The 24343-nt window shown below is 35.4% G+C and overlaps 1 protein-coding gene, 1 long non-coding RNA gene and 1 pseudogene across 8 annotated transcripts; 2 read left to right on the forward strand and 1 right to left on the reverse strand.

Annotated features, from left to right (window-relative positions):
- The first annotated feature begins 1974 nt into the window (after positions 1-1974).
- LOC137711105 (BRASSINOSTEROID INSENSITIVE 1-associated receptor kinase 1-like) lies at positions 1975-18269 on the forward strand. Its single transcript, XM_068450314.1, has 15 exons — positions 1975-2065; positions 2158-2290; positions 2423-2494; positions 2637-2780; positions 8363-8434; positions 8545-8616; positions 8720-8784; positions 10372-10527; positions 10620-10961; positions 11285-13788; positions 15605-15725; positions 16146-16210; positions 16733-17880; positions 17991-18062; positions 18236-18269. The coding sequence occupies exons 1-10, from the start codon at positions 1981-1983 to the stop codon at positions 11770-11772; spliced, it is 1629 nt and encodes a 542-aa protein (XP_068306415.1). The 5' UTR covers positions 1975-1980; the 3' UTR covers positions 11773-13788; positions 15605-15725; positions 16146-16210; positions 16733-17880; positions 17991-18062; positions 18236-18269.
- LOC137711116 (uncharacterized) lies at positions 3074-8345 on the reverse strand. 7 transcript variants are annotated; one of them, XR_011065039.1, is made up of 5 exons: positions 7516-8345; positions 7327-7393; positions 7142-7232; positions 6702-6804; positions 3074-5094 (listed from the first exon to the last, which is right to left on the reverse strand). It is a non-coding gene; the product is annotated as an uncharacterized lncRNA (long non-coding RNA). The 7 variants fall into 7 exon arrangements; XR_011065040.1 differs by having other exon boundaries at positions 6702-6809; XR_011065037.1 differs by having other exon boundaries at positions 3074-6804.
- Positions 10400-20292, forward strand: LOC137711069 (BRASSINOSTEROID INSENSITIVE 1-associated receptor kinase 1-like; annotated as a pseudogene).
- Positions 20293-24343: the final 4051 nt, after the last annotated feature.

The raw sequence follows: 24343 nt of genomic DNA on the forward strand, positions 1-24343 counted from the left end.
ATCTAATTGTGGGGCATTTTTGTTTTTTCGAACAAAAAATATTATCTATACTAAAAGAGTGGGGAATTAGGTTAAGCTTTATAATGGGTTAGCAATAATATGGTTCAATTTTGCCTTTGCAAGAATCAAACCTAAAGACTGCTCACTTATATGTAAAGAAGAATATCATTAAATCGTAGGACTGGCTAATATCTAATGGTTGGACTTGAACCTAAAAAGTTTGGCTTTTGACACAAGCTAAACCCAAATTTTTGGGGGCCCTACCTTTTTTTTTTTTTTTTTTTTTTTACTCTTCTGAAAAGCAATAGGCAAATGATTTATTGAAGTGGCCGACAGATGGGTCCCTCAACTAGCAGGGTCCTAGCTACAAAACGGTAACATTTTAAGGAACTACGAGCCGTTCGATTTTTGGGCCATTGGTGATCAACGGTCTAGGTTAGAATCCTTTTATGCTTTGCAATCTTTAGATTTTGATCTAATTTTCCATATATTTTTTTTTCAAATCTAACAGGTAAAATAAATCTAACTGCTGAAATTTAAATTCAATGTCAAAATAATAAAATAATTTTTTTCGAACATATCCACTTTACATTTGGATGATGTGTGTATTGAAGTTTGGTGGGTTGTTTGTATACTGAAGATTGGTTGGTGTATGTATTGAAGTTTGGTTGGTTGGTGTGAATTGTTTGGTTTTGAAAATTTTGCCGAAATTTAATTTCTTTAATAAAACACTTGTCAAACTAAATTAAAATAATATAATTCAAAACTAAAATAAAAAGTAAAAAATAAATCCTATCGAAAAAAAATTAGGGTTAAAACTATATTCCACCACAATTAGTACATTTTAAGTCATGAAATTTAGATCTTGATAGTTGGATGATATTCACTATTCATAGACTTAAATTCTGTCTTTTAATGGACTAAATATTTGGGTTTGGGTGTAAGGGTTGGAGGTGGTATAAAGACTTTAATGAAATCTTTATATAACTAAAAGAGTATTGCCTCGTATGAGAAAGTCCCTATAGTATAAACCCTAAATATGAAGTTTACATAATTTTATGTGATAATTTCATTGGAAGCTAATTCTTTTAGTTAATTTAACTTGATTTGATTGTAAAATATTTTTTGTGAACATTATTACTCAAAAAAAGTTCAAAATTCTCGAAGCCAAATTTTATTCCTTAGCACTACAATAGCTTCATTATTGGCTATGTCATGGTCTATTATTTCTGATCGGAATCAGACTTGGACTCTTTGCAACCTTTGGTCAACTAAATGAGTTATTAATTAAAAGTAATTTGATAATCATTTTGTTTTTAATTTTTAATTTTTAGTTTTTAGTTTTCTATTCTGAAATTAACCAAAATTGTTAATGAATTGATATAATTCATCACTTTGGTTCCTGAGATTTGAAATTACTAGAAGTGATCCCTGAGTTTGTTAATTATTAATCATTTTAATCATTCCATTAAAAATCTCCATTAAATAAGGAGCAAATGACAAAAATAACCTCAATTCAATAAACAATGGACCATAATAATTTGATGAATATGATTTTATTTTTTTACAAAATGATTAAAATAATTGATGGGGTATGAAATCAGGAATGTCACAACAAAGTAAGGAATTGCATAACAATTTCAGGTATCAGCTAACAAGTCAAAAATAAATATAAACAAAAGAAGAAACGAAACTTGCCACGCGGTGGGCTGCGACTTTGACTGATTGAGATCCTCCATCCACAGCTCCTCCGTCTTACTCCCAAACCTTTTACCTTTCTTTCTTTCTTTCTTCTCCAAAACTAGCAAGCTGAGATTTCAACCTCTCTCTCTAAGAAGCAGCGGCATGCTTTTCCAAACGCAATCTGCAATTTAATCAAATAGCCACCGAATTTTCTGGAATCCGGTCAACGAAGAGATGCTTCGGATTTTGATCGCTCAACGCCAGCTGCTTACCTGAGCTCCAACAGACCCAACAGCGATGATGTCCTCCGCCTCTGTTTCTGTATGGCTGATTCTGCTGTTTGGCTTCTTTCACCTCCATAAGCTCGCTGCCAACGTAGAAGGTATGTATGTGTCTCTGTGTTTTTGAATTTGGGTGTGTTTGGTTGCGGGAATTGGAATGAGCTAATGAATGAATGAATGATTGATTTGACAGGTGACGCATTGAACGCGTTGAAGTCCAATCTAGCTGATCCAAACAATGTTCTGCAGAGTTGGGATCCGACTCTCGTTAATCCCTGCACCTGGTTTAATGTCACTTGTAATAGCGAAAACAGCGTTACTCGAGTGTAAGCAAACCCAACAAACACCTCCTTTTCAATTCAGTTCAATTCAATCCGATTCAGTTCAGTTCAGTTCAATTCACTTGTAACAGCGGAAATAGCGTTACACGAAGTTTTTAACATTTTTGCTCCACCCAGTGATCTTACCAATGCCAATCTCTCTGGTCGACTGGTGTCACAGCCTGGTGTGCTTTCCAAGTTGCAGTACTTGTAAGTGTGTTTTTCGCTCTGCTTTTTTGTTCGGGTCTTATCCAACTGTTCCATCACTGTGCATTTGAATTGAAATTGGTATCGATACACGACGAATGAATTTCACCACTGCATTTGACATTATTGAAACACTCCTTGACAGGGAACTCTTCAATAATAACATAACTGGAAACATTCCCGAAGAGCTTGGGAGTTTGTCAGACTTGGTGAGCTTGGATCTTTACTTGAACAATTTACATGGTACCATTCCAGCGACACTTGGCAACCTTGCAAAACTGCGTTACATGCATGAACCCCCATCCTTTCGTTAGATAAAATCTGTCGTCTTTCTTTTTTATTTGATATGCTATTCTGCTGTTTTTAATTGTTCCGTTGGAGTGACTTTCTTCCTTAAAGTCCATGATAGCATTTCGGCTTAACCCAATATTGTGGTCAAGGCATATAGCTTGAATTTTGACTTTTTCTAGGAGTGAGTCCTAAACGGTAAAGGGCATTAACACCAGAATATTTACAGAAATATACTAGCAATAGAACCCGCGCGATGTCCCGCGTTTTAAAACTATGTTAAACAAGTGCAAATATATTAAAATCTAATTATATCCATATCAAAGAAATATCTATTTACATCCTCATATCCAATAAGGAAAAAAGATATATATACATATATATATATATATATATGTATGTATGTAGGATATATCACATATTAAAATCTGTCTACGTCCTTGCCAAAGTCTATTTGCATCCTTATGTGTAATAATGAACAAAAGATAGGTATTTGAAGAATACATTACATAGAAAAAGTTGTGGATTAAGTTGTTCATACAAATACAATCACATAAAAATATATTCATTTTCCATGTTCCAACTCATCACACTACATTCAGTACTTCACTCTTCTTTCTTCTTTGTTTTTCTGTAGATGAGGATGTACATTTTTCCTCAAGTAATCTGTTCAAGATAAATACATTGGTTAGGCTTCTGAATCATATGAGCCTTTAACTAGCTTATAAAAATGCTCAATTTTCATATGAGAAGGACAACCAGTTTAGAGTTTCGAAAGATAAAATAAAAATTCCAATTCTCACCAAGAAAAGAGAGCCGAAGAAATACAATGGGTTTTGAGGAGAGACGAAGTCTTTACCAACTAACATATGAAGTAAATCATGTTGTTCAATACTTGAGCTTCCAATTTAGTACACTTACATCTTCAATCTCTAACAAAACAAAACAAAAAAGGGAAAAATCATTTAGTATACTTCCCACAACATGTTTAAGATGCATGAACCCAACCAAATTGCTTCACCGTTCACCTATATCCTCAGTGCTATAAATTCGAATTAAAAACCAGTAAATAAAAGTGGTTAAGCTAAAACCCTTACTTCTCATTACATGTTGAAATTTCTTTAACCTCGAAACCTACTCCCACTGTGTTACTTTTGTAGTGCATACACTACAAAAACCAAAAAGAAAATGCTGCAAAGGGGAAATTGGAAAATCATACCACCATCAAACATTGCACGGAAGGCATCTGAAGAAGCAAGCAGGCAAGTTCTGTGAGCATACCATCTACCTGCAATTGGTCAGTAAACAATAAAAAATTTAAAGAGGTCCTTTATGTTAACAATACAATCACACATGCTAATTGAATACTCTATAATTAAGAAAAAGAAGAGGAACTCACGATGTGCTTCTTGAAAACTGGCGAGAGAGAACTGGAACTGGGTTGGAACACCCCAGCCTTTTCAGCCTCGTCATGAAATAATTTTAACAATTCGGTCAAGTATAAAACAATCTGCCAATTATGGTTTTTGTAAATTATGTAGAAGCCAAAAATCTAATAAATAGTCTAACAATAATGGAAAACCTCACGAAAGATTAAGAATCTTTTTACCTCTGCCTGTGGACAATCTTTTTTACTCCTATGCAAGGCGGTTGGGATTCATGAGTGTACCTGCCCTTCTAAGATGCAAAATATAAGAACATGATGTAAATGTCAGAAAAATAGAAGATCACATTTTTTTTTTTGTTTCAAATGCAAGAAAAATTAAATCACCTATATAAAAATATTCAAACTCGGTAATGTGCAGAAAAATTCCAAATTGCAAAACAGTAAAATTCAACACAAAACCAAAATAAAAAGGAGGTATATTAAGTAGCAAAAAGTATTTAAATTATAGGATTTGAGAAATTTTAAGCTAATGGGAAATTCAATAATATTCTTGTATCCAATTAATACTATTCAGGTTTTTATGATATTCTATATAATTGTAAAATTATCTAACAGAAATTTAAACATTCATTACTTTCTATGTCCATATACAACCCTCAATATATGAATCGACCAATCTGTTCGTTTGCTCTTATGATCTTTAAAAGCATTCCATAAAACCTAAGGTGTTCATGTTGCCGATGATAAAAATGAATGTAGCACAACGAAAGAATATACATATATATAGCATAATTGTGATGCTACATACTGACCTGGTAGATAAGATGACTTTGTGTTCATTTGGAAATTGGAGTCAATTATTGGGCACCCTGCCTCCAGAGCTTTCAATGGTAGATTGGTGCGACTTGCCTAAATTGACAAAATTTGGCTGGAATTGAAAATTAATATCGAGTCAAGATATAATTCAACTTCGAATTGAAAACACCAACTTGTCTAAATTGACAAATTTTGGCTTGAATTGAGCTAGCAGTTAGGGTTTGAATTGGAATTCAAAAATTTGATGCATATCTTCATATGCAATAAGCGTTTTGTGCATTGCATTTGAATAATTTATTTATAACCCTATTTTTAATAAACAAAATAGGTATCAAAGGGAATGAAATTTGTATTTTAAAAGAACAAAATAAAACTTACTACCTACAAATTTCAACAGAAATACAAAAAGATTCACAAAAATTTTGGGGAAGGTTTCCAATATTATTGCACCCTCTACAACTTTATGAAGCATAGAGGAAAACCAAAACCAAATTCCGAAAACTGTAATTAACTATCTTGTACAATTGAAACTACACTGGAAAATGTTAAATCCTTAGGCAGACATGTAATCCAAAATGAAGAGAAATTTGAAAGATTTGAGTCTTACCTAACCAGCGATAAAACAAAAGACGTACAAATAAGGTTTGAAATTGGATTTGAACTATGGCAGCTAGTTCTCGCTGGGAATGGAAAAAAATAGAAACATTTTGAGTCATCCAATTCAAATTGCAAACAAAGGGCTGAATTTTCAGACATGCAATCCAATAACTAAGATTGTCCCTACAAATTATTAAAAAATTAATTCCAAAAGAGTATGGTAAAGTTGTAAATAAGTAGATTACAACATTTAAAAAAACGCTCGAAGAGAAACAATTGGGCCTTCAGCTCACTACGCTTAATCTCTATCCAAGGCAAGACTCTTAAGCATCAAAAGAATTCCTCCATAATTATAGGATGCATTTGTTACAAATACAAGTATCAAACCGTGCATTTTCTTATATTTGGATGTTTGGCTTTCCAATATAAGAAAAGGTTATTTGTCTATTTAATAATTGTTGCAATTGTAGCTATACTATGTCATAAGTTTAGTCCTACCAAGCAATAGATTGATGTCCAAGAAGGAAAAAAAAAAAAATGATATACACATAAATAAAATTTAAAATTTTCCATCACACCATTGTAATTAAATAAAGCAAATACACAGTATCATATCACAATCACAACAGCAAGGATTTTACAACGCCACAATATTTAACAACTACTATGCACAGTTTTAAAAAAAATGAGTATAAGATTAACCTTTATAGAACACCTAATTACTTCCAAATGAGATACACAAAATCTGAAATTGCACCTATCCAAAGTTAAAAAAACAAAACTAATTAAATAACAATTCGGCAAGAACAACAACAGGCGACAAACAAAATGAAAACACCATAATCATATCATGGTTGAGAATTTCTAATTTATTAGAATTAGGGAACCATTAATACAACCATGTCACATGTACTAATTTTTTTTATTTGGCCAAAAACAGAAAAAACTGAAAACACCAAATTAAAAAGAGTAGGCAAATGAAGAACATTCATACCCATACTTATCAATTTACACATGAATTTCAATTTTGAATCATTTGGCCTTCCAAAAAAATGCACAGAAATGCAAAAGAAGATGAACAAATTGAAGCAAAGTTATATGTACTAGGCAAGTAAGACTCACCCGAAATTGCCATCAAGCTCTGTTGCACGGAATACCTTGCAATTGACAGCACTTTTACAAAGGTTTTGAAAGGCTTAGATTCAACTTTCAAACATGTAAGACTCTGAGCTTCAAAACCAAAACAAACCCAACTGCACTTTTAGTTCACCAACCCCATTGAATAAAATCCAATTCAATAAAACAACAGAAAATTAAACAACCCAAAAATCAAAACAACCCCACTTGTAGTTGTAGCTCACTAATCCGTTGGATTAATTGATGCCAAATTCAATCAGAAAACATACAATTAACAACAACCTAGAAAAGCCATCCAAAAACCCAACCAATTAACCAAAAAATACCACTTGTACTTTTAGCTTAGTCTTCCGATTGAATCAGATCTATCATCAAATTTCAATCAGAAAATAGAAAATTAAGAACAGCCCAGAGTTTCCACTCACCTGCTGTGAAACTCGTCCTTGTTGAGCAGCAGAACGGGTAAACTGGGTGATATATACAACTGAATAAAGCACTCAACTTTAGCTGCTTCAGCTACATAACAGAAAAAAAGTTAATTTAACTATAATTAAGTAATCTGGTTTAAGACTAGTAAAAAAGCTTGGGAATTTCAGCTGTAAAATCACACCTCAAGCAGCAACTCGACAAAGTCTGCGAAATTAGAATCCAAAATGCGATCTTCAGTCTTCCGGCTTCTTTTGCAAAAATTAATCCCACAATCCCCAAAATATTAAAAACTTGAAGTTTGATTTGAAATTAAAAATGCATTCTTTGAAGATAAATTCCAAAAATTCAAAATTATATGCAAGAGAGATACCTTGTTGGTATTCGGAGTTAGAGTGAGGAGTTCTCGAATTGGGAGCGGCGGAGTTCCGTTGCAAATTTTCTTTCCACGGGTGAAGGGTGATTGCGATTTTTTGGCTAGAGGAAATGAGGTTTTAAGATTTTTGGAATTTTGAGAGAATGGATGGTGTGGCTGGTTGTGAGACCGAGAAAGAGCGTCGATGGAAAATGACGAGTGTTTTCATCCCCTTCGATAGAAAAAGATGAAGCAAAAGAGTATAGAAAAGAGGAAAAGAGAAAGGAAGCATCGATCACCAACACGTGTAAAAATGGTCCAAACGAAATTAAACAAATCAAGCAGGATAAAATCGGTATCACACTGCTCTATGAACAGTGTTTCAGTTGTTTTTCTCTTTTAGTAGTATATAATTTTAATTTTAAGGGGAAATAGAAAGGGATTCTGTACCCAGAGTGGGTGAACCCTCACATCTTGGAAGTTTCCCACACGTACTTTATGTACTTTATGGGGGAAATAGAAGGGAATTTTGTCAGGGTTCACATCTTGGAGTGGGTGAACCCTAACATCTTAGAGTTATGGAGATATGGAATTTTGAGTGCTCATTATTCTGTTTATTTTTGTCTGTAACTCCATATGTACTTTAAGCGTACTCAGAACTCATATACTCTTGTAATGTCTATATAGCGACTAGAAAAATGGTAAAAAAAAAATAAAAAAAAAAAAAAACTTAATGTCGCAAAACTACTTTAGCATTTTACTAAAGCGTCCCTTATAATTTGAATAATTATCTGTTGAAAATATAATATTTGCTGTTGTTGTGATTATTTGTGATTTAATTAGCACTTTCTGTTCCATGAAATAGGCGTCTATCCAACAACAACTTGTCAGGGAATATTCCCCAGACTTTGAATAACATCCAATCATTGCAAGTCCTGTGAGTTTCATACACTTTCATCGCAGTAAGAGGGAGGAGAGAGAGAAAAGTTACTAATTTCTCTGCGATCAGAGCATGCAAATAACATATAGTTTTGCCATGGAATGCAGGGATCTTTCAAATAACAATCTGTCAGGGGATATTCCAGTCAATGGATCTTTTTCGCTTTTTACTCCCGTCAGGTTTGTTGAACCCACCTTATTTTTTTTCTTTACCTTTTTCCGGCGGTGGCTCTCCCAGCGGACGATCTGAATGATGGACTGGCTGCTATTCTTCATTTTGCAGTTTTGCCAATAATCCTCGTCTGAATCCACTTCCAGCCTCTCCACATCCAGCCTCTCCACATCCAGGTTTTTACAACTTATACTCTTCTTGTGATATTAACTCAAATTTGTTTTGAGAACAGTTGAATATCAGAGTACTATACTACAAAATAAGAATATTATTAAACAAATAAAAATGCCAAAATGGTTACAAAATTTTAAGAGACTACATTGTGACGCATTTGTTCTAAGGGGAATAACAGGCATCCTATTTATAATAAACTATAACCCTAATCTCTAACAAATCCTCATTTTAACGGGCTGACCTCAAATCCTAAACTTATTACTTTCCGGCTGGCTCTGTTTTGTTTCACAGACACTTGTGATATCGACTCCAGTCCATTGGTAGTTAATGTTTTTTCTTGGTGTTTTTCTGTTAAATTTTTTTTCATGGTACAACATTATTGTTGGAATCACTGCTGTAAAGATTCTAAGAAGATGCTAGTTAGGAAAGGAATGGATTGAGGATCCGAGGGGATGCTCCTAAATTCCTATGAGTTTGAAGAAATGAATTAAAACAATGACATGTGAGAGAGAGTTCATCATATAACATCCGACTTTTAAGGATTTTCATCTCGTTCTGGTTCATGTTGTGCAAATAACCCTTCCTTTTTAACTCTGGTGATTCATATTAGGTGCCGGATTCGGTGAAATAGTGTCTGGATGCCGTATCGGTACGGATGTATCATTACTATAGCGATTCGGTGGTGAATTTAGTGGTTCATCTAATCATCTCTAATAATTTCTAATCAGATTAAAGAAACTGAGAAAAGTAAACGCACCTGTAATTTTTGGAAACAGAGGAGTGAAACAACTGGAATTTTGGGAAGCTCGGTGCTTCTGGTTTTCATTGAGCAGACAGAAGACGAAGAGGGAGAGGAAGAGAGAAAATTTTACTTTCACTTTTTGGATTTAATTCTTTTGATTCGAACGAAATTTCTTGAATTGAGGAAGCAGATCTCTTGCTATCAACAACTCTCCAACAAAACCAATGACTGTGGCTTCCAAGGTTGTTAATTTTCACCTCTTTTTTCGAATTTTCACCAGATAAGTTAATTTCTGGATTTGTTCAATTTGGACTGTTAGAGATTTGCAATGGGGTGGAGAGATCATGTGTCTGTACAAGTGGTGAGATTTTTGTGTTAAAATATTAATGATATAAAAAATAAAATTTCTCACAATTTATATAATAACATGTGGTGCACCACTTGTGTTACGGACACACGAAAAAACAATTCAATGAAATGGGTCTATCAACCCTCTTTTCTTATTGTATTAGTGGAGAGACCCATCTGCAGTGTTGATTTTTTTAGAGAAGATGTAAGAGTCGGTGGCCCACAGCATTTCCCAAATTCCATATTAATTTGAGAATATTTATATTATTCTGATTAGAAAGTTAAGTGAATTAATTGTTTTTGATTTGTAAAATAATTGCTTACAAATAATCAATTCTATTAAACAAAAATAATTGCTTACAATGAACAATAACTATAAATTATTGTAAAATGTATATGTATTATAAATATTTTTAATTTATATTTTTTAACGAATTAAGAATGAATCGAATTGAATATCATATTGTTTATGTGTACTCTCTAACGAATAGTACCATAGGTTACAACCGAATTACGAACTCGCACCGTGCCACTAATACTGAGGCTATTGCTGGTGGGGTTGCTGCTGGTGCTGCTTTGTTGTTTGCTGCACCTGCAATTGCACTTGCTTATTGGCGACGAAGAAAATCACAGGATCATTTATTTGATGAACCTGGTTAGTGAACTATAAGAGTAATATAGCTTGATCAAGTTGGTGTTGTAGTTGTTGTATGGGATGCAGGTTTCACTAATCTACTGTCTTTGCAGCTCAGGAGGATCGAGAAATTCATTTACGACAGCTCAAAAGGTTTTCTTTGCGCGAGCTACAAGTTGCGACGGATACCTTTAGCAACAAAAATATTATTGGTAGAGGTGGATTTGGTAAGGTTTATAAGGGATGCTTAGCAGATGGAACTCTGGTTGCTGTAAAAAGACTTAAAGAGGAGAGAACCCAAGGTGGGGAGCTACAGTTCCAAACAGAAGTTGAAATGATTAGCATGGCTGTCCACCGCAATCTGCTTCGTCTGCATGGTTTTTGCATGACACCAGCAGAAAGGCTGCTTGTATATCCTTATATGGCTAATGGAAGTGTGGCATCATGTTTAAGAGGTACTCATCTAAATTGTTTGCTGCGTTGATAAATCTTTTTGTTTTCACAACATTAAATTTTTTATGGATTTCATTGATAAAATGAATTTAAAAACCCGACCAATTTGGTTTGGAGTATCAACACTGATTTCTTTTAATATTTTTTTTCCTTCAATTTAAGTTACCTTCTCGATGCTGATTTATTTATTTCTGTTTAATTTGAAAAGAATGACAAGATGACCCTTTTTTGGGTGGGACAGGTGGTATGATATGCGTTAGACCACACTACTTGTTGCTTGTAATTTGAAATTCTCCTCTCATAGTATGTGGATATATTGTTGTAGATCGTCCAGAAGGACAACTTGCACTTGATTGGCCAATAAGACAACGCATTGCATTGGGATCTGCAAGAGGCCTTGCTTATCTACATGATCACTGTGATCCAAAAATTATTCACCGTGATGTGAAAGCGGCAAACATATTGTTGGACGAGGAATTCGAAGCAGTTGTTGGAGACTTTGGGTTGGCTAGACTCATGAACTACAAGGATACACATATTACCACAGCTGTACGTGGCACATTTGGTCATATAGCACCAGAGTACTTTTCAAATGGAAGGTTTTCCGAGAAAACTGATGTTTTTGGATACGGAGTCATGCTTCTTGAACTCATCACTGGGCAGAGGGCTTTTGATCCTCAGCTTGCGAGTGATGATAATCTCATGTTAGTTGATTGGGTATGCACTTACGTCTTTCTGTTTGTGTATGTAGCTAATTTGTTGTTATATGCAAGATTATTTCCCAACAACATTTGCATGAGGTCCACCTTCTGATTATATATTATCATTCTAAATCTTCCATAATATCTTTCATATTTTATATCAAAAAAGACATAATGTTGTTGAAATTCAACGATATTCTAGCTTCAATCTATTTTGTGTCCCTAAGTCCAAATCTTGGAAATTATCGAAGTTTCAATACTCAGATTGTTGTAGAAATGTTATAAAATGTACTGTAAATTAGAAGCCTCTCTCGTTACCAATGTTGCTTTTTATTTTAGCTGAAAATAATGGGTCTCCTTATTTAATGATTTTATTTCAAACCGCTAATCTCTTATGACGTTCTAAATCATTCTATATGGAACATTTCTGCAATAAGTTTAGTTCTTTCTAAAGATACTTTAAAAAACTATTACTCTTTATGCAGCTGCCAAGTTCCTGTTTGATTAATGTATAAATCGCTTGTCTTTTTTGGCCGTAATGTTGAAAGCAGTTAGAATCATGGATCGAAGAAAAAAAACTAATTAGCTTTTAGAAAATAAGTATGGTTTAATTAGCTTTTATTAGTTAGAGTTATGATTAAGCTGTGAAGATTTATTTATCTTTATGTATAACAGTCTAACATTTAATTTGTCAGAGATTAATTTTTACGTTTCCTTTGTTACTATTATTGTTGCTTCCTTTGCCAATATATTGGCCTTGCTGTGATTTCTTGAAGAATTTGGCATATGTTTCTTGAAGAATTTGAATTCATCATCTCTTTATTCTCACTATCTTGGCCTCTCGCTTCTTTCTATTCTCCCTATTTGCATCTTTGTCTTATCTTTGCATCATACCAATATTTGAATGACGTTACATTTTTGTAAGAAGTTTGATTTTCTGGAGAAAACGGAGAGAACAGTGGCCCTTCAAATTTTGAACATTACATTTTACTCTCCTATGTGCCCTCAGCTTTTGTTTCAAATTGTAGAACTAGCTAACATTTTCCTTATTATTTTGACTAAAAAAATTAAGTCAAACGACTACTGAAAGATCGGAGGTTAGAAACACTTGTTGATTCTGATCTAAATAGAAACTATATTGACGATCAAGTAGAGCAACTGATCCAAGTAGCTCTACTGTGCACACAAGGCTCCCCAAGGGAACGGCCCAAGATGTCAGAGGTTGTCCAAATGCTGGAAGGCAATGGTTTGGCTGAAAGATGGGAGGAGTGGCAGAAAGAAGAGGTGTTCTTGTGAAACCCCGTCCCTAGATTTCATTGTTTAAAATAAGGTATTTTGTATTCCTAGTTTTGACGCATTTATATGTGTGGCGTTTGTTTTTTTTTTTTTTTTTTGAAAATGGTTAAAAGACGAAAATGCCCTTCTTGTGCTAAACGGGATTTTACATAGACGTATTTGATTCTTTGTAATTTTCTATTGTTCTTGGCATATTTAAATATTACATGTAACTATAAACGCGCAAACGGATTAGAGTTTGAAATTCGAATAAGAAGGTTACGAATTTTCTAAATAAAATGACATTTTGGTAAATTAAAGTGGAACTTTCTGGAAGCCAATGGCTTTCTTTTCCTTCTTCCCTGTGTGCAAAACCAGCAGCTTTGCTGCTGTGTTCTTCTCCTCTTTAATTCTCCTTCACTCCAAAAACTTCATTGAATCATAACTTTTTCGTACGGCAATGAAATCACGCACGATCGAAGTCTATGTATTTGTAGCGCAGCCCTTTTCATTTTGATACCAAACCCATATGCTGGAACCAAGCGTGCCCATATGTTGAAGCCCAGAAGCTTGACGATTTTCGTAGTTTTTTTCGCCGATTCTGGCTAACCTCTCTGGGAATAGGTCTCGACCCAAGAGAGAAAAATACTCCCCTCTTTATGCGCTTCCAGGATATGTAAGTGGATCTTCCGAATTTCAAGTTTCATTTTTGAACGAGTTTGAGATTTATGTGTTTAACTTGAATTTCCGGTGTTCTTGTTGAGGAGTTGTGGTGGTGACATTGATTTAGCTAAGTGGTAGATTGATGAACAACTTTGGAGGAGTTTGGAGGGCAGGACAAGAACAAGAAAAGGTACATACTTTAATTTTATTGAATTGTTTGTAGTCTTTGGCTAAAAGAGGAAGGATTATGCATGATATGGGTAAGCTAACACATTGAAATAGAAGTTAAATATGATGCCTAGATAGTTTGGGATTGCCATGAAATTGTAAATTGGATTAAACGAGTATGGGTTCTACAATGCACAAAACTTGTTCATTTTGCAGAGAGCAACTATGTTTCAAGTAGCCTACTTTGGCTCTCGATTTCTATGTCCTTGTGAGTTCCTTTTGATCTAATATTGTGTGTTTTGAAAATAGACATGTCTGTGATCAAAACCCTTCTGATTTCACTTAATTCTGTTGTATTTTGATTGATCAAAAATCATGTCCAAAGTTGAGTCACAGGGCTGCCAGACAGCAGCAAGTTTTGTATTTCCAGTTTTGGGACTCCATTTTATAGTTGGAATAACTTTCAATTTAGGGCTCCGTTCTCTACGACTATTATATGATTTTAAAGTACACAAAACAAGCCTCCAAAAACCATTTAAGATGGTACCATTTGGTTCAAATTTGAGCGTTCATTTGGTTCAAATCTGTTGTTGAATGTTTATCTTAAATTGATTCCTTCCAGCTTATTTCCGTCTGCTGATCTTTTGGCTCCAGAATACCATATGGAGACATATCATCTTTCTCTTCTCTCTCTCCGTCTGTCTTTCTCTCTTTATGAGCGCTGTCTTTCTTTCTTTAGGTGCGCACCATCAGGGGTCGGGCCGTAATTAAATCTTATCTTTTTGCTATATTTCTTTTACTTTTGAGTATTATGAGGGTGGGATTTTAGACTTATCAACGACAAAAAAAATTGCTTTCATTTTATAGGAGTGAAAGATTTGATTTTTCACGCATTTATCTTTTAATTTTATTTGTTTATTTAGTTTTCCCAATATTTTGGGTGAAATTCTACCCCATGCATTTGGGTCTTAGTCTTTTCTAGGCCAGTTGCTAGAAAAAAAAAGGCGTTTTAGAGAGAGAAAGAAGACAGCTTGAAAAATTTAGTATCTTGAAGTGATAAAGCAAAGAGATTTCCAAAGTTAATCAAATTGTTATCGTCAGCTTGCTCTCTTTGGATTAATTGATGTTATAATGCATTTTGAAGCTTAAATTATGGATTCCTTTTCTGTGGCAAACCTTGATTTATCAGTGTATAGAAAAAAATATCAATTCATTTCAGTTTAAATATTTCTGAAAAGTTAGAGATCGTTTTATTAGTTTCTAATTATATACTACGGAAAAGTTCAACATCTGCTGAGCACGTTGAGCGTTTGTAAATTAGCCAAATTATAGGGTCATGTGCAGGTGTTGTGTTTAAAACTTCTTTTTTTCACGAGTTTTTGTTAAGCTTTGTGACTTTTTTTTTTTTGTATCTGTTGATTTCTAAATTACTATAATTAAGAACAAGATTAGTGAATTTATAATTTGCTGCTTAGCTTAACACGATCCTTGAATAAACTGTGGAAAAAGAAACAAGTTTTGCTGAAATCAATTTAAAGGCACAAAAACAAAGGTATAAAAAAAATCTATTGGATGATGTAATTTGGTTTGGATTTGTAAAGTACGCTTTTCAATGTGGATTAATTGTTTAAATAATTTTAGATTATGCTGATTGTCTGTTTTCTCTTCTACTTATTTTGTGTTTTCCAACTATTTTTCTGTAATTACCTTTTGTTTATATTATAGGACAGGTGTGTAATTCTTATTTTGATAATTTTTTTCTACTTTCTCTCTTTGATACTTTGCATGTGTATTCACTTGGGAAAAATACTTAAGTCTGAATGATATTAATGCTGCAGGATATATTTTCTTTTGGAGCCATAAAATCTGCAACAGTTTTCCAAGTATACAACGAGGTTGCTGGCCTTTCAGCACTTGACTTTGGTTTCACAGATAACACTGCAGTATACCATGCAAAAGGTTTTTTTCCTTCCCTTTTGCCCCTTTTTTGGGATATTAGTTACAAAATCTGTTTAGTGCATAGATGTGAAATTTACAGGACGGGTTAGTAAGTTAATCAGTTAATTTGATTCTCAATGGATGTGAGTTATTGCGATTTGCAGAGATAGACTAAAGACTTAAGGAAAACAATGTTTGTTTTGAGTACTTCTCACGCCATCGAGGCACAAATGTTGTTCCTGCATTAATTAATTTTCTTTATATCGAAATTGAATAAATTTAATTTTCCCTGATATCCAAATGTATTGAAGTAATTTTGATTGAAGTTTGTTTATGTCTGCTTTCCAAGATTCATTTTTTGGTTACCAGATATCTCACTCCGTTTACGGTGTGCTTTTTTTAGTTAATTGAAAAAAAGGCTTTTTATTCTTTGGTTTTCAGGACTTCATTTGCCATTTATAAGTCAACCCCGCAATACCAAAGTACAAGAGAAACAAGGATTAGAGGTAATTTTTGCTCTAACTTGGAATAGTTTCTAAGATTTGTATTGTGCAATTGGCCAGTGTTAACTACTAAATCGATTAAAAAACATTATGTAGAGGCTGCACCGCCATTCAATTACCTATGGAATTTATGACATGCAATTAGTTTCTTTTTAGTTGAGTTCAAATAATGTTGATTGCGCAGTTATAAAGCTCTTTTTTCTTGTTAGGTTGAAAATCTTATCGATATATTCTTTATTTAGTTGGTCCAATTTGTAACAGATGAGATTGTTTTGTTTGATGTTTCAATCAAAATTTGATCTTTTTTTTTTTTGTTTTTTTTTTTTTTTTTTGTGAAATTATAATGGAATTGCAAGTCAAGTATATTTTAGACTCTTGGTTGCATACTCACCTTCCCACAACTATTATATTATCTCCTGACTGGATGGATTTTTATAATTTCCTTGATCTACGGTTACAATGCTTTTTATAATTTCCTAGATCCATCCTTTTTGTTTGTTCATGATTATGTTGAATGTTTTTCAGGTTAAATGTGTCTTATTCATGTAGTTAAGACTGGTGTATTCAAGTCCTGCAGCATCGCGCGGGCACATTACTAGTAAATCCTAAATTTGAAGTTTACATAATTTTATGTGATTATCTCATTGGAAGCTAATTCTTTTAGTTAATTTAACTTTATTTTATTGTAAAATATTTTTTGTGAACATTACCAAAAAAGTTCAAAATTCTCGTAGCCAAATTTTATTCTTTAGAACTACAATAGCTTCATTATTGCTATCATAGTCTATTATTTCTGATCAGAATCAGACTTTGGACTCTTTACAACCTTGGTCGGCTAAATGAATTATTAATTAAAAGTAGCTTGAAAACTTTTTCGTTTTCAATTTTTAATGTTTAGTTTTTACTTTTTTATTCTGAAATTAATCAAAATAGTTTATGAAATTAGCATAATTCATCAATTTGGTTTCTAAGATTTGAAATTATTAGAAGTGATCTCTGAGTTTGTTAACTATCAATCATTTTGATAATTATGTTAAAAATCTCCATTAAATAAGGAGCAAATGATAAAAATAATCTCAATTCAATAAACAACGGGCCATAATAATTTGACAAAAAATGAAGGTAATTTTGTTTTTTTGTACAAAATAATTAAAATAATTGATGATGAATAAAATAAAAAAATCTTACAACAAAAACAAAGTGAGGAATTGCATTACAATTTCAGGAATCAGCTAAAAAGTAAAAAGTAAATATAAACAAAAGAAGAAACGAAACTTCCGACGCGGTGGGCTGCGACTTTGACCGATTGAGAATCCTCCGTTCGCAGCTCCTCCGTCTTTCTCCCAAACCTTTTACCTTTCATTCTTCTCCAAAACAAGCAAGCTGAGATTTCAACCTCTCTCTCTAAGAAGCAGCGGCATGCTTTTCCAAACGCAATCTGCAATTTAATCAAACAGCCACCGAATTTTCTGGAATCCGGTCAACGCAGATTCTGCTGTTTGGCTTCTTATGTCTCTGTGTTTTAGAATTTGGGAGTGTTTGGTTGTGGGAACCGGAATGAACTAATGAATGAATGAATGACTGGAAACATTCCCGAAGAGCTTGGGGGTTTGTCCGACTTGGTCAGCTTGGATCTTTACTTGGCAACCTTGCAAAACTGCGTGAAAAGTCCCGTGAGTTTCATACACTTTCATCTCAGTAAGAGGGAGGAGAAAGTGAAAAGTTACTAAATTCTCTGCCATCGGAGAATGCAAATAACATATAGTTTTGCCATGGAATGCAGGGATCTTTCAAATAACAATCTGACAGGGGATATTCCAGTTAATGGATCTTTTTCACTTTCTACTCCCATCAGGTTTGTTGAAGCAACTTTACTCTTTTTCTTTACCTTTAGGGACAAAAATAACAATCTGACAGGGGATACACTTTCATCTCAGTAAGAGGGAGGACAGGGTAATATAGCTTGATCATGTTGGTGTTGTAGTTGTTGTATGGGATGCAGGTTTCACTCATCTACTGTCTTTGCAGCTGAGGAGGATCGACAAGTTCATTTACGACAGCTCAAAAGGTTTTCTTTGCGCGAGCTACAAGTTGCGACGGATACCTTTAGCAACAAAAATATTATTGGTAGAGGTGGATTTGGTAAGGTTTATAAAGGATGCTTAGCTGATGGAACTCTGGTTGCTGTAAAAAGACTTACAGAGGAGAGAACCCAAGACGGGGAACTACAGTTCCAAACAGAAGTTGAAATGATTAGCATGGGTGTCCACCACCGCAATCTGCTTTGTCTGCATGGGTTTTGCATGACACTAACAGAAAGGCTGCTTGTATATCCTTACATGGCTAATGGAAGTTTGGCATCTTGTTTAAGAGGTACTCATCTAAATTGTTTGCTGCGTTGATGAATCTTTTTGTTTTCACGACGTTAAAATTTTTTTCGATCACATTGATATAATGAATTTAAAAACCTGACCAATTTGGTTTGGAGTATCAACACTGATTTTTTTTAATGTTTTTTTTTTCCTTCAATTTTAAGTTACCTTCTCGATGATGATTTTATTTCTGTTTAATTTGAAAAGGATGACAAGAAGATCATTTTTTGGGTAGGACGGGTGGTATGATATGTGTTAGACCACATTACCTGTTGCTTGTAATTTGAAATTCTCCTCTCATAAGTATGTGGATATATTATTGTAGATCGTCCAGAAGGAGAACCTGCACTTGATTGGCCAATAAGACAACGCATTGCATTGGGATTTGCAAGAGGTCTTGCTTATTTACATGATCACTGTGATCCAAAAATTATTCACCGTGATGTGAAAGCTGCAAACATATTGTTGGATGAGGAATTCGAAGCTGTTGTTGGAGACTTTGGGTTGGCTAAACTCTTGGACAACAAGGATGCATATGTTACCACACATGTATGTGGCACAATTGGTCATATGGCACCAGAGCACTTTTCAACTGGAGTGTCTTCCGAGAAAACTGATGTTTATGGATACGGAGTCCTGCTTCTTGAACTCATCACTGGGCAGAGGGCTTTCAATCCTTAGGTTGCGAGTGATGATGATTTCATGTTAGTTGATTGGGTATGCATTTACGTCTTTCTGTTTGTGTATGTAGCTAGTTTATTGTTATATGCAAGATTATTTCCCAACAACATTTGCATTTCCTTAGTAATTAGCTTTTAGAAAATAAGTTTGGTTTAATTAGCTTTTATTAGTTAGAGTTATGATTAGCTGTGAAGATTTGTTTATCTTTATTTATAACAATCTAAGGTTTAAACTATCAGAGATTAATTATTGCATTTCCTTAGTAATTGTTACTATTGTTGTTGCTTCTTTTGCCAATGTAGTGGCATAATGTGATTTCTTGAAGAATTTGGCATATGTTTTGTGTCGATCCTAATTTCCTCATCATCTCCTTATTCTCGCTATCTTGGCCTCTCGCTTTTTCCTATTCTCTCTATTGCATCTTTGTCTTCTCTTTGCATGATATCAATATTTGAATGACGATACATTTTTGTAAGTAGTTTGATTTTCTGTAGAAAACTGCGGGCCTTCAAATTTTGAACATTACAACACATTTTTGTTCTCCTAGGTCCCTGCACCTTTTGTTTCAAATTGTAGAGCCACCCGACATTTTCTGTTTTTGTTTTTTCCTAAAAAAATTAGGTCAAACGACTATTGAAAGATTGGAGGTTGGAAAGACTTGTTGATGCTGATCTAAATGGAAATTATATTGACGATCAAGTGGAGCAGCTGATCCAAGTAGCTCTACTGTGCACACAAGGCTCCCCAGGGGAACGGCCCAAGATGTCAGAGGTTGTCCGAATGCTTGAAGGCAAAGGCGAAGGTTTGCCTGAAAGATGGGAGGAGTGGCAAAAAGAGGAGGTGATCCGCCAAGATTTCAAGACTATTCATCGTCCAAGTACTTGGATCCTAGACTCACCTTCTCCTAATTTTGTGTTGTACTATTTCTGTGTGTTTGAAGAAATGGATGAAAACAATGACATGTGATAGAGAGTTCATCATATAACTTCTGACTTTAAGGATTTTTCATTTAGTTCTGGTTCATGTTGCGCAAATAATATTAGGTAACACTGCTACTGGGGCTATTGCTGGAGGGGTTGCTGTTGATGCTGCTTCACCGATTGCTGCACCTGCAAGTGCACTTGGTTAGTGAACTATAGGAGTAGTATAGCTTGATAAAGTTGGTGTTGTAGTATGGGATGCAGGTTTCACTAATCTACTGTCTTTGCAGCTGAGGGGGATCTAGAAGGGTTTTTAGGACAGCTCAAAAGGTTTTCTTTGCACGAACTACAAGTTGCAACGTATACGTTTGTAAACACGAAAAGTTCCTGAAACAAGAAACAAGAATACGTGTACAAAATATATTTTTGTGTTTAATGATTTTGGGGTTACAATCTCTTTGTAATTTGATCCTCTGATTCTATCTTCGTAGGGTGTAGGTTTGTGGATGAGCTGTTGATCCAAAGGGCCGTCGGGGCTTGATCTAGGGATGAACAGTTGATGAATGGATCTTCAAGGGGCGTTGGGCTTGATCTTGAAGAATGGGTGTATGAGTTTGTTGAGGTTGTTGATCCAAAGGGCCGTTGGGGCTTGATCTTAGGATGAACGGATGATGAATGATGAACACCTTCTTCAAGGGGCCGTCGGGGCTTGATCTTGAGTCGGTGGAAGTTCTTTAAGGGCCGTTGGGGCTTGACCTTGAAGGAGGATTTGACGAAGAAACGAAGAGTGTTTTCTTGATCATTCGGGATTTGCTTGAGAGCTTTAGAGTTTCAAGGCTTCAAGGTTTTGGTGTGATGTAAATTCCCTTCTTTCTTTCTTCCTCCTAAAATGAATGCCTTGGCTTCCTATTTATAGAATTCCAAAATTTGATTTTTGGATTTAAATAATCAGATGAAATAAATCATTTCTGCCAGGTATCGACACGTGTCCTATTTGATGACCTTTCCAATTTATTTCGATTTTTCGTTGAGTCACACGCTACATGTAAAATTTATGTGACACGTGAGCGTTGAAATTTTAATTATTGGTCAACATTCATTTCACCGAAATTTTGATGTCTACAAATGCCCCCACTTCAAGGCACGTCGTAGACATGTGCTTGTCACGTGTAGAAGATGCGTTTTGAAGTCCCTTAATGTAGATGTCAACCCAAGGGCCGTCGAGGCTTGATCTTGAATTGGGCTGGAAATTTCTTCAAGGGTCATCGAGGCTTGATCTTGAGTTCGACTGGAAGATTTTCTGGTTTCCTCCAATCGTTGATTTTCCACAGGCTTAATCTTGAACTGGGCTGGAGGATTCTTTTGGTCTCCCCCGAAGGTCTGAACTTAACTCCTTTTATCTGGAGTTGAATTTGATTCAAGGGTGGTGAACACTTGATTTTGAATCGGACTTGTGATTTCTTCGAGGGCCATCGAGGCTTGATCTTGAGTGAAAATAAGACCATGAGCGGTTTCAGGATTCAGACACATGGCAGGCAAGCACGAGGTGGAGGTGATGACCTGTTTCTGTGTTCAATCTGTCCAATTCATATTTGAAGAGGGTTAGAGGATGACTCAGCATATGCAGTTGTTGCGTTTGCTGACGATCCACAAGATTGATGTTTCATTGTCACTCGTCTTAGCTGTTCTCCAAGCAGATGTGGTCCATTCTCTTGAAGTGTATCAACTGTTGAAGATGACTACTCGAGAGCAACGCTAGGTAAGCAACCAGGCAAATGTTCCAGGTAGTCGGTTCCAGATCGGAAGACTGACTCCAAGTGCCGGCTGATTGCTCTCTTTCTCTTTGCCATGCGAGTAATAACAAAGACACAGGAAAAGACAGAGAAAAAGCATGATATGAGATACCTTTTCTTTCGAAGAAGCAGCGAATGAATCAACACATATATTTGTTGTGTTTGTCTCCACATGCTTCGATGTATCATTTTCACTTGCCTTACTTGCTCCCTTTGCAGAAGTGGTATTTCCTTATGCAGGTTTAGCACCTTCTCTTGTAGTATTTGTCCTCTGATGCAGGAGTGGAATGCAAACCTTGCATTTGAATGGACCATCACTTCTTGGTGGCAGCGCAAGTTTAAGTGGAGGTTCCGACATATTGCTTTCTCTGTCCTTGTCTTGGCAGGTGAGAACAAGGGCAAAGGAAAAGATAGGGAAAAAGCATGATATGAGATACCTTTGCTTTCGCCCTTGATGATATGAGATACTTTTGCTTTTGAAGAAGCAGCGAATGAATCAGCACATATATTTCTTGTGCTTGTCTCCATATGCTTCGATCTACCGTTTCCTCCTGCCTCATCTGTACTCCAGGCATCTGGTATCTTCTTTGGGGAAGAAGAAAAAATTGAGTATTTCGAGAGGCTTTGCTGGGAGTGCGCCCTCAGAGGTGAGGAAGAATTGGGCATTTTTTGCAGGTTTGCCTTGCCATAAAAGATGAAGGTCGACATATATAGGGATTTCCCAATAGCAAGTGGTGGTACTGTTCCTTTACCATTATCGACAACTGTTGGGTAATTGAAACAGTAAGATTCACGCGTTCTCAACTTTGTCAGAAATCTTTGACAAAGTTGCCCGTGATTTCTGCAAAGCTGGGGTTGCATATGAAGGGTGATGACAAATCTGGAAAAGCCCAGCTTTTGAAATTCAGAGAGTGATAACTCTTCGATCCTTGAACGAGCGGCCCGACTTTTGAGGTTTGGAGGGTGATACTTCTTTGATTTCTGAACAAACGCTTCTTTGATTTCTGAGCAAGCGTCTCTTCGATTTCTGAACAAACGCCTCTTTGATTTCTGAGCAAGCGCCTCTTCGATTTCTGAATGAACAACCCTGTTCCTCCTTCTTTTTTATAAAGGCAAAAATTGTGTGGTAGTTGGGATAATGACCTCCACGCGTTTTTAACTTTGTCAGAGATCTTTGACAAAGTTGCACGTGTTATCTGAAAAGCCGAGATTGTGTCTGAAGAGCGTTGCCGAACTTTACGCAGGAAAATCCGGCTTTTAAGATTTGAAGAGTGGTGTCTCTTCAATTTTTGAATCGGTGGTCGTGTCGCCTCTCCTTTTATAGAGGTATCGATCACCTCCAACATGCACACTTTGAAGATTGCCCATTCGTGAAAATCGTCTCTGGTGTATTTTGTTTTAACGGCCCTTTGAGATTTTACTTCATCCAACCCTTCTCTTTTAACACCTTTGAAAATGGCTAACCCATCTAACATTTGCTTAGATTTGAGTCTCAGCAGTGATACGGGTGCGACGCGTCAGGGTAATGTATGGCGCCCGTCTTTCTTATCTTCTAGTGGCCCTCTTACCGGTGAAGACTCCGTGATGAAGGATGCAACAACAGCTACAATAGTAGCTAGGAACCTCCTCACTCCTAGAGATAGTAGGCTGCTTTCAGGACTGTCTGATGAGTTGGCCGTTCAAGAGTCCCTAGCTCTCAGTGTTCAGTGTGCGGGCTCCGTGTCCAACATGGGCCAACGCCTACTTGCTCGATCCCGTCAAGTTGAATCATTGATGGCGGAGGTGGAAAATCTTAAACAAGAGATCCAACAGCTTAAGCGCGAGAATAGAGGTTTGCACGTGCTTGCAAATAATTATTCGACGAGCATGAAGATGAAGCTTGATGAGCTGCAAGAATCTGAAGGTCGAATTCAAAGTGACCGTCAAAGGTTTGCGGCTTTCTTCCAGAGGCACCTTTTTCCTGCGTCATCTAGCGTTCCACCAAGTATTGAGGCCTCGAATGATCTATCTTCGATGCCTCCCGCTCCTATAGTTTTGCCAAGTAGTGGGACTTCACGTGAACAACCTTTGTGAAAGCTCCATCTTCCAAATTGCCTTGCATCTTCCAATTTGCTAATTTAAACAATTGGCAGCTGGTGCTGTCTTTGAAAGATGCTTCCCAACATCATCATTGCTACCTTTTTTTTTTTATTTTTTTTTATTTTTTACCTTCATCATTGCTTCCCAACATCATCATTGCTTCCTCTTTTCCTTTTTCTTTTGACTTGCTAATAGTAGCATGCATAATCTTTTTTTTTTCTTTCTGTATAATTGCTCTCGGTGCGCCTGGCACCATCAATACTTTTCTTCTTTATTATTATTTTGTTTATT

This window comes from Pyrus communis, chromosome 1, assembly GCF_963583255.1.
Source record: "Pyrus communis chromosome 1, drPyrComm1.1, whole genome shotgun sequence".
In the NCBI taxonomy this organism is placed as follows: Eukaryota; Viridiplantae; Streptophyta; class Magnoliopsida; order Rosales; family Rosaceae; genus Pyrus; species Pyrus communis.

What these genes read in the sequence shown, in the direction of transcription:
- LOC137711105 (XM_068450314.1), top strand. Translation starts at nt 1,981, where the DNA reads ATGATGTCCTCCGCCTCTGTTTCTGTATGGCTGATTCTGCTGTTTGGC. An exon ending in ATCCAATCATTGCAAGTCCT is followed by an intron (nt 8,435 to 8,544) that starts GTGAGTTTCATA and finishes CATGGAATGCAG; the next exon opens with GGATCTTTCAAATAACAATC. An exon ending in TCCAGCCTCTCCACATCCAG is followed by an intron (nt 8,785 to 10,371) that starts GTTTTTACAACT and finishes ATAGTACCATAG; the next exon opens with GTTACAACCGAATTACGAAC.